Genomic DNA, 20,795 nt, shown 5'->3' with positions numbered 1-20,795 from the left:
AGATAATAGGGCACAACATACATACATGTCAAATAAAATCCTAAAAATTCCGGCACATAGATGAATTTCACACAGCAAAAAAACTGAATCACTAAAAGTACTTCATAGAATTAAAGTAATGTCGCCAAACCCTAAGCACTAAATTAACATAATCCGCTCTTTTGTAGGGTTAAAAACAAAATCGTTTTCTAAAGACCTGCTAAATGTTTAATGGAATAACGGACGGGTTGAGTCAATTGGGTGGTACCAGATTTACAATGCAAATGCTCCTATAATGATCGGTGATCGGTTGGGGATTTATCTACGGCACTGACGAGTGATTTTTGAGATCATGTAAAATGTGAGAAATTAGAGGGAACATTTTTTTCGGGGAGTTGAAGATATAAAAGACAGTGGAGGTAGTCGTGTGTTTTTAAGAAATTAAGGTTTTTATTCAATTTTGTAAAACAATAGGATTTATTGTTACTTCAGTGAAAGGTTATTGAACTTTGAACTGTTTAGTAAAACCAAAAGTTTAGCCTGAATTATTTCATTTTCACTGTTTTTTCGATCATGTTTGTTTTGAACTTTTACGTATCTATATGTAATTTTTATTAATAATTTTTCTTTCGTTAAATTTACAGATATCCACGGGATTAACACACAAGCGGAGACAGCACAAACCTATGAAACAACAACATTAGACTACAACTTCACACAAAACACAGAACCCGACTACAAACCACAGACTACAGACCAGTTTGCAGAAATAGCCGACCAGAACGGACAAGAAGTCAAAATTTCAGAAGATTTTACGCACGATGCACCGCAAAGTGCTTCCAGAGTGCTGGTTGCTCCCAAGCCGAATAACACCAACCATTTAAACGTGGATTCAAATCTGAAAACAGTACCAAATCTTCCTGCTAAGCATCCAATCAGAATGCTACAAGAGAGTGGAGAGCCATCCATTAGCAGAAATGTGAAAGATGCAAAAATAAGGGCACATGTAAGATATGACGAAGTTACTGGAGAACTGATGAATGGAGATCACCCGTGTCATAGAGAATGTAGGGAAGGAGAGGAACCGATGATTTGCTACTATCATTTTGTGCTTGAATGGTATCAGACGATGAGTAAAGCTTGTTACGACTGTCCGTACAACGTGACGGATTGTTCCCGCCCTGACTGCATCCCAGCTGATGGAATGAACAGACCTTTGAACGTTGTTAATAGAAAAATGCCAGGACCCGCTGTAGAGGTGAGCATAAAATATTGCAACATTTTTTGTAGAGAACTTTTAGAGTAAAAAAATGCCATTCCGTTTCACAAAAAATGTTGTTGGACCAATTTCAGAATGCAAACCATACTGTGACAATTAGTGTGGTAGTTTTAATTTTAGGTGAAATTGTGAGCTCGTTTTAATTGGCCCTCGTTAAATAAAAGTATGGCAAAGCTATTGTTAGTTAACACTTTGGAATTGTCGTCTGGTTTTATGCTAGTGTTTTGTTTATTACTTTATTGGCTCAGAGAGATTTTACTAAATATTTTAGTGGGTAGCGAAATGGGTCCAATTTTGGCAAGTTTATAAACCGAATTAAAATATGTAGCTCCATAGTGATTTAGCTTTTGTGAGGTTTAAAAATATTTTGGCTTAAAGGACGTTAGTTACAGCCTATTTATCGTCCCACTGCTGGGCACAGGCCTCCTCTCACACGGAGAAGGATTGAGCATTAATCACCACGCTTGCTCAATGCGGGTTGGTGATTTCAGACTATATAGTCCAGGTTTCCTCAAGATGTTTTCCTTCACCTTTTTACTCGTATCAGCCATTGGTGTCTAAGATATACTTAGAAAGTACATACAAACTTAGAAAAGTTGCATTGGTACTTGCCTGACCTGGATTCGAATCCGCGCCCTCACACTCGAGAGGTTGGTTCTTTGCCCACTAGGCCACCACGACTAAAGGACGTTAGATTTTAAAAAAGTACATACCTATATATTTTTTATCCTTTAATTTAAAGGTATGCCAACATGACCGTGTGATAGTGGACGTGGAAAATGACCTGATGACGGAAGGTACTACAGTACATTGGCATGGTCAGCACCAGAGAGGAACTCCTTACATGGATGGAACGCCATATGTGACGCAGTGCCCTATATTACCTGAGACTACATTCAGGTAAGGATTTTTCTTTTTAAAGATATGTTAAAAGTCCAAGCTTTTGCATTCTTTTTTTATTCCCGTTGTTTCTGTTGCCTATGTAGATGATGCCATGGATTCTCTGAATCAGAACAGTTTATTATTACCTATTTATTTATTTCGGTTTATGATAAAAGCACATTGAAATGTGTTCATACCTTTGGAAGCTACGTATAATACGTATTATGTCACAAGAATATAATCTCGTTAAACATATTACAAACCATTCTTTTGTTTCCATTATCAAAAACTTTCTTCTCCTTCTCTCTTCAATTTCTTTTCATTCTTCAAATGCTTTTTCTTCCTCTCCAGGTACCAGTTCAACGCAACTCATGCAGGCACTCACTTCTGGCACTCCCACTCTGGTATGCAGCGAGCTGATGGAGCTGCCGGCGTCTTCATCGTCAGGAAGCCCAAGTCCCAGGATCCACATGGAAGGCTGTATGATTATGACAGGTGAGTTAGAAGACCATTTAGTGAAAGAAGCATGGTTGAGGTACCTACCTCTATTTAACACCTTTATGAAAATTAGTGAGTGCAATAAAATATTGAGTATTAAGGTATTCTTATAGGCTTAAATTACATACATTAGAGGCATTTTCATATTTTGTTTGAAGATTCTGATGAAAAATACAGGGAGAAAATAATGTTTCACTCTGGTGAATTGGTAAGAATGCTTACGCGTCATATTCTGCACTTCAACCTTATGTATAAGTCTTTAATTCAGATTAAAATTTAATTATATAGTACCAAAGTAAATAAAATTCTAAATTCATTTAAACAGTACCTTGGCACTAAACCAGTAACCCTTCATTTTAACCCATTTAAAATCCAGCAATATCTCAAAGGGTTCTATAACACAATCAATAGTTTGCCGTAAAGGGTGTATCTTTTAGTGAGCAAATTGTATTAGCTAGTAGCTCCGGCCCCTGGATCCGCTTGTGTCAATATTGAGAGTGTACGGAAAGGTGCGGACAAATAAACAGTTGGTGAATGTACTGGAAAAGTCGGTGTTGGTTTTACTTGTTTGGCTATTTAGTTGGTTACCGGTTTAGTAGCTGAGTTAGGGGGATTATGTCCAGTGGTCTTGGGACTATTAACGTAATAGTGGTCTTTAGTCGTCAAATTGGAGTAATGAGAGAATTTAATTTGAATTTTTGGAGTTATTTCGTTATAAATATTTTTGGAGGTTTCCATAAAATCCAGATTTCTCATATCGATATATGCAAAGGAAGTTTAATGCTTTTAAGCACTCCCAAGTAAATAACTGTTTATAAAACGTTCTATTGATAAAAAATATGGTCCTTAATTGTATACATAGTTTATACCTACACATATATATTTCATCTTCTTTATATCATACCACAAAATATTTTCAAGACGCTCAATTTTAAACCTTACAGCCCATCAAATACAGTAAAATTTCCTTCACAGGTCCGAGCACGTTATGCTGGTGACCGACTGGATCCACGACTTGGCTATCGGCATGTTCACCGATCACCATCACTCTACGGGAGACAACAAGCCTCCGACGCTGCTCATCAATGGAGTTGGAAGGTTCAAGCTCTTCAATGATACAGCTAAGCCTGTTTATATGCCAGCTGCTAGATTCAATGTTGAGCAGGTGAGACTTCTTATAATGGACTCATAATTAACAGTATTATGCTAACGATGTAAAAACTAAGGTAGAATTTTATACCATTAATAAGGAGACCCATTTTTGCACGTTTTTCAGAAAACTATAAAATCACAAAAAATATAATCTCGTGTTAAATTGTCAGACAAAATAATAGCTAAAGCTTATAAATGTCAAATCAACCCAATCGTTATATGTCTCTTTGATTTGCTACAGTGTCAGTTTTTATCAAAAAAACTAGATTTAAAATGAGCCTTAAAAGTTTTCTTACCATTTCATTTTATCCGAGACTTCTATCAACAGATTAATTTCAAATTAAACCTTCCAGTTCATCAACCAAATCTTTATCACTTAACTCGAACACTCAAGCAATGCCTTCAAAGCAATCACTCCCAGCCTTATAAACCTGCAATTTAAAACGAACCTTATTTTCAGGGTTACAAGTATCGTTTCCGCGTGATCAATGCTGAGTTCCTGAACTGCCCTATAGAGCTGTCTGTGGATGGTCATAATATCACGGTGATTGCTTCAGACGGTTACGACTTGCAGCCTATTACAAGTAAGTGATCATTGTTACAGTTATTGTAATAGGTGCAGCTGAAATGAATGGGCTTGGATCGGGAATATTGAGAGAACTGATGTTCATTTTGTGAACTGTATTAGGTGTTGAGTAAGATAGTATCTTGGGCTAATACTATGGAACTTGTGATATGATATTGTTTCCCTAGTAACACATATGGTTCCCTGGTGACATATTGCTATTGTTATTTTAAGTACATAAGACAAAAATAGTGAAATAATTGGAATTAAGTACACAAAGGAAAGAATAGAGATGGCCCTTAATCCTGAACATCAAACACAACCTCAAACAAACATCTCCCAAAGAATAATATATGAAATTAGAAAAAAATACAAAGTCATTGCAGCCCACACATAAAAGCTTAGAACATTAAAGAAATCCCACGATCACAGGCCATATCAAACATAATGAATTGAAACGTCCATTAGGAGGCACAAAAAACCTCCAGGACTCTCGCTTTGATATTTTTCATTTTTGTGTTCATTTACATTCAAATCTGAGGTTTCTTTTGTCGCTCGGCCCGGGGTCGTCTACGCTATTTTTTCCTCATTACCCGCCTATCTCCATTCTTGGTGTTGCCACTATGTAAATTCTTTCAAAAGTTTCGTTCGAAAATCCAAGAAAAGTTTGGAACTGATGAGAATTAAATTGTGGGACAACAAATTTTGCCGTCGCGTATCGGGAGTCTGGGGTCCTTTATCTTTTGTATTTATTATTCTGAGTTTTCCTAGGCATTATCATAAGCCATATATAATCACGATTATATGATAAGAATATTGTATCATTGCTATTGATGACTCTTGAAGCATTGTCAGAATGAAGAATCATATTAGGAACGTAATCATTTTTCGATTGAAAAAAAAAAGTGCAACTGAAATAAAATCTACTATAAATATGACACCGTTTATTCACCACAACATGCAATTTAATAAAATTCCCAATAATAAATAATTGGTCTGCTGTATTCATCTCCATGATGGACCATCATTGTGGCGTCGATAGCCCTAGGCTTTGTTCGAGCCAGTGTGCCAGTAATACTGCTTTTTAATCGTTTGTGCAAATTTACCGGATTTAACAACGTTTCGCGCTTGACGGCTAGCTTAGATATGTTCGGAGTAGATTTAGGTTGATGGGATTGTGAAATACTGGCTTAAATCGTGTGGTAAGTGCTTATTGATTTATTGGTAGAGTGATATGAAGTTTGAATGGCCTGATTTACGAATATATCAATTTAGCTTTGGGACTTAGTAGTACACGTAGTAGGTACATTGACAGATTGTAGATGTCATAGGTGGATCGTCAAATATGACGTCATAGGTAAAAATGTAGCATTGAACGTTTCATTTGAATGTGTGTGTAGCTGCTTAGTCGATATTAAGTTAACTTTTCTGATAGGAAGCAAACAATTAAGTAGATTAGCTGTACTTATCTTCTACTTACAACATTATACACATAAATTACTCAATAGCAAATCCAAAGTTAAATTCAAACTCAGTTAAATCAACTGCATCCTTCACATGTAATGTAATCATTACCATAACTAGCAAAACTCCAAGAGATAGAATAATTTGCGCGCGCATTAGTGCAGTCCCGGATACGCTATCGCATCGTTTGCGTACATACGTTCTAGAAACTTCGTGTAGCTTTGAGCTGAGAGATTCTTGGTCAAATACTGATTATTATATTGTGAATCAGTGTTAACGCTATGCTTTGTAATTAGCATGATCGATTTGATAAGCGTATTAGCAAAAAAATAATGACTTATAATCATTAAAGTAATCTGCCAAAAACCATAACCTTAATCTGCATGTTATGTATAGTTTGCGAGTGTCCAAAAGCAGCATTTAACATTTTCATTTCTGCATAATATTTTTCTGCTCTTAATCCTTCAAAATTGCCAACACAAAATAAAAACTTTCAAAAATTGAAAATTTGTTGAACGCCAAAACATTTTCCAATAATCCGTTCGGGGCACAATCAAAAATTTAAAATAATACAATCGACGGACCAAACCAGTCGGCTAATAGGAAAACAGCGAATCGAAAACTGCAAACTGAAAATGTAAGTTCGGTAAAGGGCCGTAGAACAAATTGTCGGGAACACAGAAACTGGAAAAATGCATGCATCTAGTTAACAAAAGCTGAAAAGGGAAAAATAGGAAAAAACGTTAAATTGAAACTCTTGTCGTCTCGTTATTAAATGCAAAATATATTCATTCGTTGACTATCCAGACAAACTTGTAAGGGTTGGTGAATTTTGGATTTTTTTGAACGTTTTTGAAAAAGTCGTGAGACTGTACTTTCACAAACGACTCTGGGTGATTACCCTGAAAAGGCTAAATACTGTTAACCTTCTTAAATATTAAAAAATAAGTAGCCGTAATTATCTTCCGTGTTTCAGATTATATCATCCCGTTTAAACGTTTCATTAACAATTAAGTGTAAAGTGTCTGCAATTAGATAGGAGTTCAGATTAATTCCAAAATTGCTTTCAATGTCGTCTGAACCCTAAAGATATTTCCCTCCAATATCCGAAATTCAAGCTGCTGCAATATCTATTACTTTAGCCATTTGCATTTAGCGAAGCGCAACCCTATTTTCAGTTAAGAGCGGTCCACTTTTGCTTTATTAGATTACTCTAACACCTACTCGAGGAAAATCAGATCAAACATTCATTGATTATTCACTACTAACGTCTCGTTTGCTTAGCTTTCCCTTGAAACTTTTCTTTGTGTTTTATTTCTGATGAAAATTTAATGATGAATTAGACTTTTTAATCTGGGTTTTTAGATTAAAACAAGTCTGCTGAGGTTTGCTCTTGTATTTTTAATTTAATACATTTGATTAGTCTTTTATTATTTTACCTGTGTGCATACTAGGTTTTCTACTACTTGAAGAAAATCTCGCTGTAACTTCTAGTAAAGTCCTTTGTGTATGAACCGTATACACCGTATATTATTCTCTTAATCCAATAGCTACTCTATTATTTTAGTAGCTGTATGTTGCAAAATTCTCCTTTGAGATTATATCTATGAACTTTTACGTAAGCTGTAGTATAGTAGTATCTTGGCAGCTCATCTTCTATGTACGCAACAGTAACTCCATTTGCCCTGATTTTCTCACATGCGAGAAACAAGACGTGTGTAATATTTCAAACCAAGCCCGCACAAAGCAAGTGCAGAATTTCCAAGCAATATAAAAACTATAATTTGTTTATGTAACATCCAAAATTTTATATTTCCGTGTAGTTGCAGAGGGTTTTTAAAATAACGACTGTTGTAGATGGCGTTGCCACTAGAATGGTCGGTGTTATGCGACGAATTACATGACGCGCTCTTTATTTTATTATTATTGTGCTCGGAAATATGTGGAGCTGCACTGTTCGTTAGAAATAAATTGTTGCAGAATTTCTCGTGTGACTGGCTCCGGAGTTTTTGTGGTGCATATAATGGAATTGTGTAGATTGCCAATTGTTTTGGATGCTTAGCTTTAATTTTGTGAAAAGTGGAAGCAGAATAGACTGTACCTAAACATTTGGCTGGGGTTATTTTTGGATTGAACTACAAACAACGAATTTAGATTGATTCCATTTCGGTGCGAGTTTAGGCTTTTAATAGCGCGCCCCATTTACCAAGTGAAGTAGTTATGGTAATTTAATTTAGAATAGTGAAGGCATCCTAGCTAAGGGTGGTTTTTGATTTGAAATGTTGATTATAATGGCAGTAGAATTTAGGTTTGGTTGTTTTATTTGGCTGTATTTCTTTTATTTAAAAACTACGTCTAATTGAAAATTATTCTCCTTAAAATTATGTTTTTTAGAATTAATCCTAACAGTTTTCATGAGTGCATATTTTTAAGCTGTTGTGCTCTTGTTACGGTAAATTTTGCTTTTACTTATATCCCCGTGACACCTTGGGTTAAACTTTTAAGGTCAAAAGGTGAACCATCCCGGGGGTAAACAAATAGGCTAACGAAAGTAATCAGAGGTCAAACATACGAAAAAGGTTGAATATTTTTTCGGATTTTCGCTCTATGTTGTCATGCGTGTTTGAACGATTTGTCTGGCAACTATGGGGATAGCATACGTTTCTTGGTGATTTTTGTGAAATTCCTACATTGAAAAATATTCCTCACACATTCAAACAAAGTGATATAGTCATAAACTAAGTGGAGCTTATTCTACGGCTACTAGATAGGTAACTGTTTAATATGCTTGTATACTTTTTTAAATACATAGATATACCTATAAGTATATCTATGTATATATATATATATACCAGTTCGGTCGTAAGCCCCGCTGCTTTCGGTCGTGTTTAACTTAAACTACTATCGCTTCTAATAGAAAACCAGTGTTTCTCAAAGATTTTTTTTTTTTCCCTTCGAATACGTTATTCAGCCACTACATTATAAAATGGAAAAGTGTGGTGTGTGCAGTGAAAATTTATCGGAAGGTGCTCATTGCGCAACATGTGAGCATTGGTTGCATTACCAATGTGCAGGAGTCACCAAGTCGGGCTACCAGAGGCTCTCCAAGGACAAAAAACTTAATTGGCGTTGCGTGAAGTGCAAACCAACAGAATCTGCACATCCACCAAACTCTCCTAGACCTGACTCAGAATCGGACCCCACAGGCACCGAAGCTGTTCTGATTGAGATACGTGCCCTGTCGGCAAAATTTGCACCATTAGAAGGCCTAAAAGAGGAAGTTTTAGCCCTGAAAAAAGAATTTCTGGACTTTAAATCTTCTATGAATACTCAATTCTCCGACGTCGTCAATGAATTCAGATCGAAAATTAATGACATGGAGCAGCGCATTGTCCTAATGGAAAAAGTCCAATGTCAAGTTGATAAACTCCAGGAACGAATAGATAATCTAGAGGAAGGTTCGAATAGGAATGAACAGTGGCTTCGCATGAACAACATCGAGCTAAAGGGAGTTCCACAGTCTCACAATGAAAACCTTATTGATATTGTGACCAAGATTGGAGCTAGGATTAATTATCCGGTATCTAAAAATCTAATTAACTTTATATCTAGAGTTCCATCTCAGCAAAAAGAACACATCAAACCTATAATAGTAGGATTTTGTAACAGATATATAAAAGAAGACTTCATAGCTGCGGCCCGATATGAACTGAAGACATCGCCACTCACGGTCAGTCAATTAGGGCTGTCCGGTAATCAAAAAGTATTTATAAATGACCACCTTACCCCAAAAAACAAAAATCTTTTGTCAAAAGCAAAGAAGACCGCGGCGGAAATGAATTTTCAGTATGTGTGGGTCAAACACGCAAAGATCCACGTAAGAAAATCGGATACCACCCCAGTGATCTTGGTCAAATCAGAAAAGGATCTAACAAAAATAGTATAATTTTCATATATTTACATAACATTCGCTTAGTTTTATTGTTTAATTTGTATTCATTAGTTGTTTATTATCTTCAGTTTGAGAATCACTGCCCACGGAGTGCTAATCGTGTTTTCCTATTGACGCTGCACAGTGTCACAGTGCGTCAATGCAATATTCTTACGTTAAACTTCTCTAATATTAGTCTGGCCCATTACATTATCAGCGTAAATGCGTTCACAATAAAGTCCTTTTTCCCACACCGCTCATTAACACTTGTTACTAAATGTTACTGGTCACCGTCGACTTGCTACCGGTTATCGCCTTTTGTTTCTATTCAAAAGCTGCACTCAAAATACTCATTTGTGGTTTACTGTGTATTGCTGTGCCTACTAATCTTTTCTGTTAGGTTACTTATTTCTACCTACATTTATAATTATTATAGTATTGATTATGAAGTAAATGATGTAATTTTGCTGTGCCTTTTAAAATACTACGTAAATTTGCATTATGAATATGTAATTAATTTCGCTATAGTTCATCTTGGGAATGGCTCCACTTAATATTTATTATCAAAATGTGCGCGGACTGCGTACGAAGACGGTTGATTTCTTTCGTAGTGTTTGTTCTAAGTCGTATGATGTTATAGTTTTAACCGAAACATGGTTAGACGAGAGTATTTATAGTAGTGAGTTATTTGACAATCGCTATCTTGTTTGGCGACGTGATCGCGATTATTCTCGTACCGCACAAAAACGAGGTGGTGGTGTATTGATTGCGGTCAAAAGTGAAATAACGGCAATTGGTAAAAAATGTTGGTGTAGCACTGCTGAAGATATCTGGGTGTCCCTTAGACTAAAACGATCTAGACCTCAAGTGACCTATAGTTTACATTTATGCGGGCTGTACCTCTGCAGTGAAAACACAGGTAATTCGTACAACATTCAGTTATCTAATTACACAAATAAACTCAATAATTTATTGCTAACTCATCCATTGGATAAGTTTGTGATTTTGGGTGATTTTAATTTTGGAAAAAATGTAGATTGGTGTCAAAGTACGACTAACAATACGGAGTTATTACCACGGATTAGTTCAGGTGAGCATATTATACAATTCTTTGATACTGTTCAGACTTATGGTTTATCGCAGTATAACGGTCAACGTAACGTTAATGACAGACTTTTAGACCTCGTTTTTTCTAACGATATCGTGCGTGTTACTGAAAATGCTGACCCGTTAGATATCCCCATTGATTCACATCACAAACCATTACTTATTCTTGCCGAGTTCGTAGAAATTCATAAGTTAGACCACAATATAACTAATCGGTATCACTACTCGGTCGGTGACTACTCAGCCATTGCGTCCGAACTTAACAAGGTAAACTGGACCCCATTGTTGCATAAAGGTTATACGTCAATTGATGACGCCGTAGCAAATTTTTACAATAAATTATATGAAGTAAGGGACAAGCACATACCATTAAAATCGACAAAGTTCTCCACTTATCCTCCTTGGTATAACTCGGCCTTAATTAAAATTCTTAAAGAAAAATATAAATATCATCAAAAATATAAAAAATACGGCAACCTATCAGATTATCACTCATTTTCTATACTGCGTACAAGGGCAAAGGATATGGATAAAAAATGTTTCAACATTTATATGGATAAAATTGAATCATCTATAATAAAAAATCCTAAAGCTTTCTGGTCGTATGTTAAGAGTAGGATGCAATCTGGCACGTTACCCAATGTAATGCAATATAACGACATAACAGCGCATTCTGGTGAGGAGATTAGCAACTTGTTTGCTAATTATTTTTATTCCACATTCCAAGAACCAGATGTAAACATTTCTTTTAACAGTACTTGCCGTGGGGATGGGACTATGTCTATAAGTAACATTGAGGTAGATAAGTCACATGTGTTAAAACTGTTAAAGACATTAGACCTCTCTAAATCAGGTGGCCCTGATCTTATACCACCCATCTTTATAGTTAATTGTGCTGATAGCGTAGTGGAGCCTTTATGTATTTTGTTTAGACGATCTTTAAGTGAGGGGTATGTGCCAAAAATTTGGAAGTCGGCATTCGTCACTCCAGTCTTTAAGAAAGGGGATAAATCAGATATTAAAAATTATCGACCTATATCCAAAATATGTTTATTCTCAAAAATACTGGAGCGAATAGTATATAATGACGTTTACTCGGCACTACAATTTAATTTTGGCGATGAACAGCATGGCTTCCTTAAAAAGCGTTCAACGACAACTAATCTTATATTATCACATGAATACATAACTTCGGGTATGGAAGGGCACGCACAGGTTGACGTGATTTATACCGATTATAGTAAGTGCTTTGACCGTATAGATCATCAGGTACTTTTAGAGAAATTACTATCAGTCGGTATACACGGTGACCTGTTTCGTTGGTTCACCTCTTATATTAACAATCGGACTCAGGCTGTGGTACTTCATGGATACACGTCAGCATGGTGCACAATCCCTTCGGGCGTGCCACAGGGCTCAATCTTGGGACCCCTATTATTCAATTTATTCATTTCGGATATTAGGCAATGTTTTAAGCACTCTTACATCATACTCTATGCAGATGATATGAAGGTACACAAAGTCATACGTAATTTTAGCGATACACAACAACTACAGGACGACCTTAACAGATTTTCTGCATACTGCACATGCAATAAGCTCCAATTAAATGTAGCAAAATGTTATCATGTGGCCTTCACACGTCGAAAATATGTAATAGATTCCAAGTATACGATTAACAATGAAATCATCAGCAAAGTTGAAACAATGAAAGATCTTGGAATCACACAAGATAGTAAGTTACTATATGACCAACATATTGATATTATTGTGAATAAAGCATTCAGAGCCCTTGGATTCATAATCAGAACTACAGCCTGTTTTCGATCATTAAAGCCTATTAAGATATTATACTGCTCATTCGTACGCAGTCACTTGGAGTATGCGTCCCAGGTTTGGAACCCACAATATGCAATATATAAGACACGCATTGAAGGGGTTCAGCGTAAATTTCTAAGATATTTAGATTACAAGGCACAGCAATGGTCGGATGATTATATTCATCGTTGTAAGAGGTACCACTTTTTACCCCTGGAAAAAAGACGTGAAATAAATGACGTATGTTTCTTGATAAATATCGCGAATGGAGCGGTCGACTGTCCTGAACTACTAGGAAAAGTACAACTGCGTACCAATCATATTGGCTTCCGACAGCGACCGCTGCTTCACGTACCTTTTGCCTCCACGAAGTATAGACGTAACGCGTTCTTCTCACGTAGTGCGCGTAGTTTTAATTCACTACCGCGGGATCTCGACATAGACCTTTTTTGCACAAAGTCTAACGTAGTAAGGCGACGTTTGGCAAAATTGTTCTTTTGCGAATGATTTTAAATAAAATTGTAAATAATGTAACTGGCTAGCAATTGTACTCAAACTGAAGGTATCTAGGGCATAAAGACTGTAACAGTATGTTAAAAAATGTTCTGTTCTGTAAACACTATGTTAAAGTTGTAAATTATTGATAGGTTGAAATTATCTGTGGAGGCTTGTTGTTGGCAATTTAGTTTTATAATATGTTACTTATAATATTGTGATTAGTCCGTAAGCCTTCTCTAAGAATAAATAAATAAATAAATAAATAAATAAATAATATACAGAGGAATACCCAGACTAAATCTATAAAACATACATACTTTCCTATACCTTAAGCAGCAGAGAATGACTTGTTATTATAAGTTTTACACCAGAGAGAAATTCGATACCACAAAGCGGACAAAATAACTCAAACTCAACTTTAAACACACTTACGAGCAAAAAAGCCAGCATAAACAAAATCCATCTTAAAAAATACAACCAGCGATATCTCAAATAAACCGTTAGTATCGGGGCTATCAAACATTTTTACACTAGCTGCCAATTTCGTTGGGCCGGCTAACGTATTCGACGTCTATGTAACATCTCTACCTCTTTGATCCAGCTTCCACATTTGAATATGTAAATTTCAAAGGGGATGAGCAAAGCCGTCCAACTAAACGGCTGCTACTAGAATTTAATGTTGATTTTAATTCTAATATTAGTTCGGGGTAGTCGGGTAGTGAGCAAATATAGGATTTTAATTTCCTTTGCGATGTTTGTTCAGTTTTTTTGACTGGTTTCTGTGAGTAATTGGTGTTTGATGGAGGATGTTGGGCTAGCTTTTGTATGCAAACATAAGTGTGTACTAGCCTGAGAGGTGTGTAAGACCAAGATGATTTAATTTGAGAAATGGGCTGGATATTATGGCACCTTCCAGAAAAGGTCACTTTTGAGTGTTTGGTAGTGTATAGTTTTTTGAGTTATGTTCATGATGATGTGAAATCATATAAAGGTTATACATTTGTTAATGCTCACTCGCTGAAAGTGTTAGCTTAGCGATTTCACATGTGCATTTGTGCATAGATACATGTGCCCATCGTTTTCTAAACCATTTTTTTTGTGTACTTACCTCAATGATTCCTTCATGACCTCGTGTAGACGTTTTATCATAAAGACCACCTAATAAAACCCATAGAATATTACAAAATGAACTCACAAAGCTCTCAATAAATGAGTGACCGATCTATTTGTAGGAAAAACCACACACCCGAAGCCAGAAGTAAACAGAGTCAGTAGATTGAATAAATTCCAACCGCATTTAGTTTGAATTCCCTCTATTTCTCTACAGACAGACAGACGGACTAACATCTACATAATGTAGTTACTTCCCCGTTCCGTTTCACGTCCAACTTTTTCCAATCTACCAGATAGGATATTTTAAAATGCTTATTGGAAAATTCAAGTTATCTGGACATTAGTGAACGTGGAACGATTGACTTGAAAAACTTCGAGTTGGGGAAAATATTTTCTGTATTAAGTCGTGATTAAGTGGCTGGCTTCTTTTGCGAAGATTTTTTAGTTTTTATTTTGATTGGTTTATTTATGTTTTATGTGATTTATGAACAGCTGTAGCTTTGTTTATAAAAAGAAGTTTCTTTATGGCAAATACATTTTATTTTTATTTTTCCCTTTTTTACTTTTGTAAATAAGTGGACTAGGTAGGATATGTAGGTTTTTTTACTAGAATAGTTATTAATTTTAATTGTAAAAATAATTAATTAAAATATATGTAAAGGCAAATTAATTGTGGACAACATTTTATTTGAGGACAAAATACAGACTTGTAGTATGACTAGTCATATACACACATATAGGGTACCAATTAACCAATAACCCAAAACAAAAGCTACTTCACACGAAAAAACAAAACAACATCTCGAAACAGACAACTTTATAGGACACAATTGTCTTGGAACAAATACCTACTTTCATACTACACCAAACTTCTTCATACTATGTAGTAAAGATATCATCTTCTATCTATCACAAAGAAAACAATCAAATCAGTGCTAAAAGAAACTCGTGCAAAGAACGTGTTATCTACAAAAGATTATCTGGATACTAGTGGTGGACCTTTCGCCGAAACCGAGTATCAGGGACGTGACGATTCGGCTATTTTTCGGCTAAAAAGGATTTGTTTATTGGGGCTGCATATAAAAGGCTTAAGCAATTGATATACAAGCAAGCAAGTAGGATATATTTATTGTATTTTATGATTGGTGAAGTCGTTTTGACAAGTTGTGTATTTTTATCAACAGTCAATAATATTTGAAACTCCAATTGCTGATTAGAAGATTTTTATCTGTTTTCCTTGAAGTCAGCAATAATCCTAGTTCGGATTTAAGTCGAATCTGGGATCTTAAATTCAGTTTCTGTTACAATATGCCTAGTAATCAACGGAATATTTAAAGAAACGTGAACGTTTATGTAATAGTTGAAAATAACAAATTACAACATAATTATTGCATTATGCAATGCAAGATTAACGATAATTATTATGAAATGATTGAATGACCACAGAATGATTTTATTTTTACCGTCATTTAATTCAGCATTTTCCTGGTACAAATTTTTCGGATAAATTTTGGTATCGTAAAAGTTTCGGCCTCCGCAAAGTCTCATCCATCACTATTCGTCCTAAATGAATTCTTTGTACAGAATTGATTTTCTTAACATAAAAGTGAGAAGAGAATTACGAATTAATAAGTATCCTAGTAAAACAAACAACTAAAAAGCGTCAAAAAATTCGTCCCCATCGCTGTCAACTGGGAGCGTGCCCAAGAGGCTGGCAGCATTACCTCGTTGGATCGCCATGCTGATTCTTTGTCCGAGGTAATAGCCAGCCTTCTGGTCACGAGAAGCGTCAACCAGCCGCCTAGAGAATTAATTAAATTCGAATCCTTCTTATTTGCGACAACAATTAGTGCTTGTGGTACCGTATTAGCCTAGTCTAGTGAAATAATTACATTGTTACTGTAAATGGAATTTTAGTGCGGCGGTTTTCCATTTAGTTGCTAACATGGAGAGTGAATTTATTTGTTTCGAGAGAATATTAATTAATGTTTGATGAAGACTTAGCAAACGGTAATTAAAAAGCGTTTCGTTGAACATCTGAACTGTGTTAGATAAATGAGAGATATTTTTTGGATATTAAATGCTGTAGGTAGGGCTGCCATTTCGAATTTCGCCAAACCCGGACAAATATTAAAAAAAACCCGGACATTTTGCGTAAATCGCATTTTTTCCCCGGACGAGTCCAATTTTTTTTGTTTAACAAAACAAGACCTAATTTTTAATACTTATTACCATATTACCTAAATTCAATGAGGTCCTTCCTTACATGAAAAGTCAGGGCCGTCTCTAGCTCATGTAGTACCTAGTATTGAAAGATTGTGACTTAATGTATTTCGAAGGTCATAATTAAGAAAGCTCATATGGAAACTAGGAGTTAATACCTTCTTGATAGGTTAGACAAAAAAATGTTGAAAAATACAAACAACTGTAAAGTGAAGTCGCCGCGAGCGCAGCGAGCGCGAAAATTTTTGAGTTTTGGGTCACTAAAGCACCTAAACTTGTAAAATCCGCAAAGTGAAGAAGCCGCATGCGAAGCGAGCGCAAAATTTTTTTAATATTGGGATATTAAAGTAGCTAAACGTAAAAAAAAACGTGCTAAGAAAAGAAGCCGCGAGCGAAGCGAGCGCGAAAATTTTTGAGTTTTGGGACACTTTGACTTCTGCATTATTAGGCGCCCGGGTTATTCGCATACCCAGGCACCATAGGTTAAGATGGCCCTATGAAAAATGTCCGGGTTTTCCCCGGACACTTCTTGAAACCCCGCCCGGACGGCCTCCAAACGAGGACAAATCCGGGGAAACCCGGACGGATGGCAGCCCTAGCTGTAGGTAATGTGGAGAAATATTTCAATTATTGCTTATATTTCGTGAAGTTTTTTTGACGCTTTTTAGTTTTAGTGTAAAAAATTCTGTAAATATTTTTGTTGTAAATAAATAAAAATCTAAGCTATTTCGTCAATATCTTAAGTATAAATATTTTCTAAAACTCGGCACCTACAATCTCGGTTTCAACAATCTTCGTATTACTCCGATTAGGTGAATTTACTTACCAAATATCATCTGTATCTAGTCTTTTACTAACTCCATTTGCTGCACCAAAGGCATCTTACTCCATTACAAGATTAGCCGTATATATTTACTCCACATTCAGAACATTACCTTCTTCAGGTAAACATCTCGATACAAAGTTTGTAAGCTCACCTCCACGGAGAATGAAATGACGAACGGAGATGTCATAATGCAAAATCTCCTAAGAAAGTAGCGCGCCAAAATGCAGGTGTTTGGGGGACGAGGAACGTTACTAGCTCCACCGTCGTACGCCTTCTTTAGCACCCGCCATTTTTTAAATTAAACTAGAACAATCCTTGACAGATTCGTTTTGATTTGATAAGGAACCCGAACGCCTCGTTAGTTCTAGTAACTGAATATGTCTGCCGTACGTTATTTGGCCTACCATATTTCGCCTGACCTACCTTCTTTATTGCATCTCCATTCTCTTTTCTTTCTCCGTGGCTCACCTCCTACCGAGGTTGTGAGTTTACCGCAATTCAATTTACCCGAGGGAATGCATGAGGAAATGAAATATACGCAGATGTCAAAGGTTTTAGTGAAAACATTTTAAAAAGATGAATGTTGTCGGTTTCATTTCGGCGGTTTGAGAATTTGAATTTTTGCAATCGGATTTTTGGCGAGACTCGTATACGTAGATTAGTTTGTCTATTTAAAAAAATCTTTCTATTTTAAAGACTGGAATGTGTGGAATTTCAACTGGAAATCAATCTACCGATAAAATATGAAAAAGTGCCAAAATATTAAGAATTCAATCGATTGAACAGATTGAAAAGAAACCGCCAAGCTCAAACTTCGAACAGTTCCTACTAAGCTTAAGCTGAACTCAAGGTAAAGAAATAAGATAACACCAGAGGAAATACCATTTAAAATAATAACCTCACTTCAGAAAGTTAGAAACGCAGTTCAAACGTAGCTCACAATAATTCCTGATAAACTTTTCCTTGAACTTCTATGAAATTCCGCCATATTTGAAGAGTCAGTGGAGCACGACTCGAACTTATATCGAATCGAAATTAAACGGCAAACGAATATGAAAGGACAGACCCATCAAAGTTTTTTAACCCTTTAATTGGCGGGAAATCGCAAATTGGCTGGCTTTTTGATTAGTTCGCCAATCGATAGGGTTTAATTAAAAATCTCGAACACACGCCATTATTTGTTTTGACAAATGGATTTTTGCAAATTGGGTTTATATTGTGTTTATGGGTGTACATTTTTGTTATATGTGCCCACAATTTTTAATTAAATATCCAGCTATTTGGATTACTTCTCCGTTTGTTTAGCAAAAGGCTTATCCAAAAAAAAAATATGAATTTTGATTTACAAAAATTTAAGCTAATGTGATTCATAATTGACATATCATGGCAACATTTTCAATAATCACCAACTTTCTTTTGTTTTTTCTTCTTACTTCTATGTTTTTTGAAAATATTCGTAAAATTTTGTATCGTACTCAAAATCCTGAGCGGTTTTTATTCACTTCAACAGCCACTTGTGTGCTGAAATCTTATTTGCAAAAAGGAAAAGCGGAAAAATTGTGATTTCCTCGGAGTTTTTTCGATTCGTGTGTAGGCGTTTATTTATTCCTTGAAAGAAAAATCTTATGTATTCACTACTGAAAGGAAATACAGTTTTATCCTTGTTTTCGTTTTTTATAAAGAATTAGAAACAATATTCAAAAGACATTCCATACTGATATTTGAACGTGGTACGTTTTAATGAGACATTCCATATAATATTTGAACTTATTATAGCGAAGCAAAGATTGATCATAGTTATTTAAAATCATGTGAAGCATGTTCAAATATGAAGAAGCGAGATTTAATTCAAAAATATCTCGATATCGTAGTACCTACGAATGTCTACTTAACATTAAAATATTCATTTACATCAAAAAATCTTCTAAGCATAATTTTCATTTTCTTAAGCAATGTACCACGTTGCTAACTTTAATGTCTGTGGAGGCTAGCTCAACAAAACCTAGGTCATCTTACACAACAGCCCCATTAGGTACATCAGATTCCAGATAAGCGTAACATTCAATTGGAACGTAGCGCAATCTTACCCAATCCTACCCAATCCAGCTTAATTCCAGAAATACAAGCACCTGTAATCCGTTACCGTGGTGGAGAACAAAATGACAGCGGAGGTGCCATAGCGGAAAATCGCTTAAGAAAGTAGCGCGCCAAAACGCGGGAGAGAGAGGTACTAGGAACATTACTGTTTTCGTCCTTATACGCCATTTTTGGAACCGACCAATTTATGTAATAGCAGAAATAGTAGGCAGATGTCTGGAATAACACGAACGCCTCATTAGATCGTTGAGAGATGTCTCAAAGTACCAGAACGCCTTGTAACCGATCGTTTTGGTCATGTCTATAGTATAGTTATCAGCACGAGTCTTGAGCTCTGACCTTCGCCTGCGCAGAAGTAATTTATTGGGTCCTTTTTGTGGTATGAAGTGAGGCGGGCTAAAGCTGTGGTTGGCCCGCAGTGCATCGCGTCATAGCCTTCACTCGGGATTGGTTCTTTGCTAATAAATTACTTCTGCGCAGATGTAGGTCAGAGTTCAAGATTCGTGCCGATAACTATACGAATTTGACCTACAAGAAGGTGCCTGACCTACCTGCATTATGGTATCTCCGATCATCTTACTCTGTGTACTTTACCGTCGTGGGACATCTATAACAGTGTCCAGTGTAAAATGGCGGCCATTCTGCCAGTTTCTTGCTGTCTTGTCCAGTTCAATTAGTTGAGATTTGAGCTGGCTTTAGCCTTATTGTTAATGGTTTTAGATTATACAAACGTCTTGGGGTCGGATAGAGGGTAATGCTGTTGCTATAGTTTAAGGAATATTAATGTTTGGGGTTAGTTTGTTTCCTGACTCACTGACCTATATTCAAGTAACTTTACTATGGTCATAAAAACGGTTTGATTCCCGGTTTTTATGTTGACGTTGTTCTATTACATAAAATTGATTTAAACATTATTGTGTTCAGAAGTAGAATAGAAACTATGAGCTATTGATTATGTGCTTAAATTTTTACATTACGGCTATGACTTACTGTCACTTTTTTAATACCCATATACAGCAAAAACGGACAAAGGAGCGGAAACAATAGGGCCCCTTTGGGTACGGAACCCTAAAAAACAAGAAGAATGCATATAACTTTTTGACAACTTTTTCGAACATTCTTCACTTCATCCCCATATGAAACCAAAAACCACCACTAAAAGTAAAAACAAAAGCCTACCACAGTTCTATATTTTAATCTTATACAGCCTTACTAAAAAACTTAATCATCTGTTGAAAACTTGTCTAAGAAGCGTGTGGCTGCAAAACGGACCTTATTTCAACGTCATAATCTGTAATTTTTTTAGACAAGTGTTCAACAAATAGTTTAATTATTTTTGTGGTACGACGGATAATATTTTGTT

The 20,795-nt window shown here is 35.8% G+C and overlaps 1 protein-coding gene across 5 annotated transcripts in view; it reads left to right on the top strand.

The window, feature by feature from the left end:
• Positions 1-20,795, top strand: part of LOC110379296 (uncharacterized) — a 103,065-nt gene that overhangs the window by 74,256 nt on the left and 8,014 nt on the right. For all 5 annotated transcript variants that reach the window (XM_049850278.2, XM_049850279.2, XM_064041046.1 and 2 more), the window contains exons 3-7: positions 624-1,237; positions 2,001-2,158; positions 2,492-2,635; positions 3,614-3,803; positions 4,251-4,374. In XM_049850278.2, coding sequence (XP_049706235.2) covers positions 624-1,237; positions 2,001-2,158; positions 2,492-2,635; positions 3,614-3,803; positions 4,251-4,374 — 1,230 coding nt within the window. The remainder of the gene's footprint in view (positions 1-623; positions 1,238-2,000; positions 2,159-2,491; positions 2,636-3,613; positions 3,804-4,250; positions 4,375-20,795) is intronic.

Source organism: Helicoverpa armigera, chromosome 24 (assembly GCF_030705265.1).
Source record: "Helicoverpa armigera isolate CAAS_96S chromosome 24, ASM3070526v1, whole genome shotgun sequence".
Taxonomy (NCBI): Eukaryota; Metazoa; Arthropoda; class Insecta; order Lepidoptera; family Noctuidae; genus Helicoverpa; species Helicoverpa armigera.
This window is presented reverse-complemented; position numbering and strand designations above follow the sequence as displayed.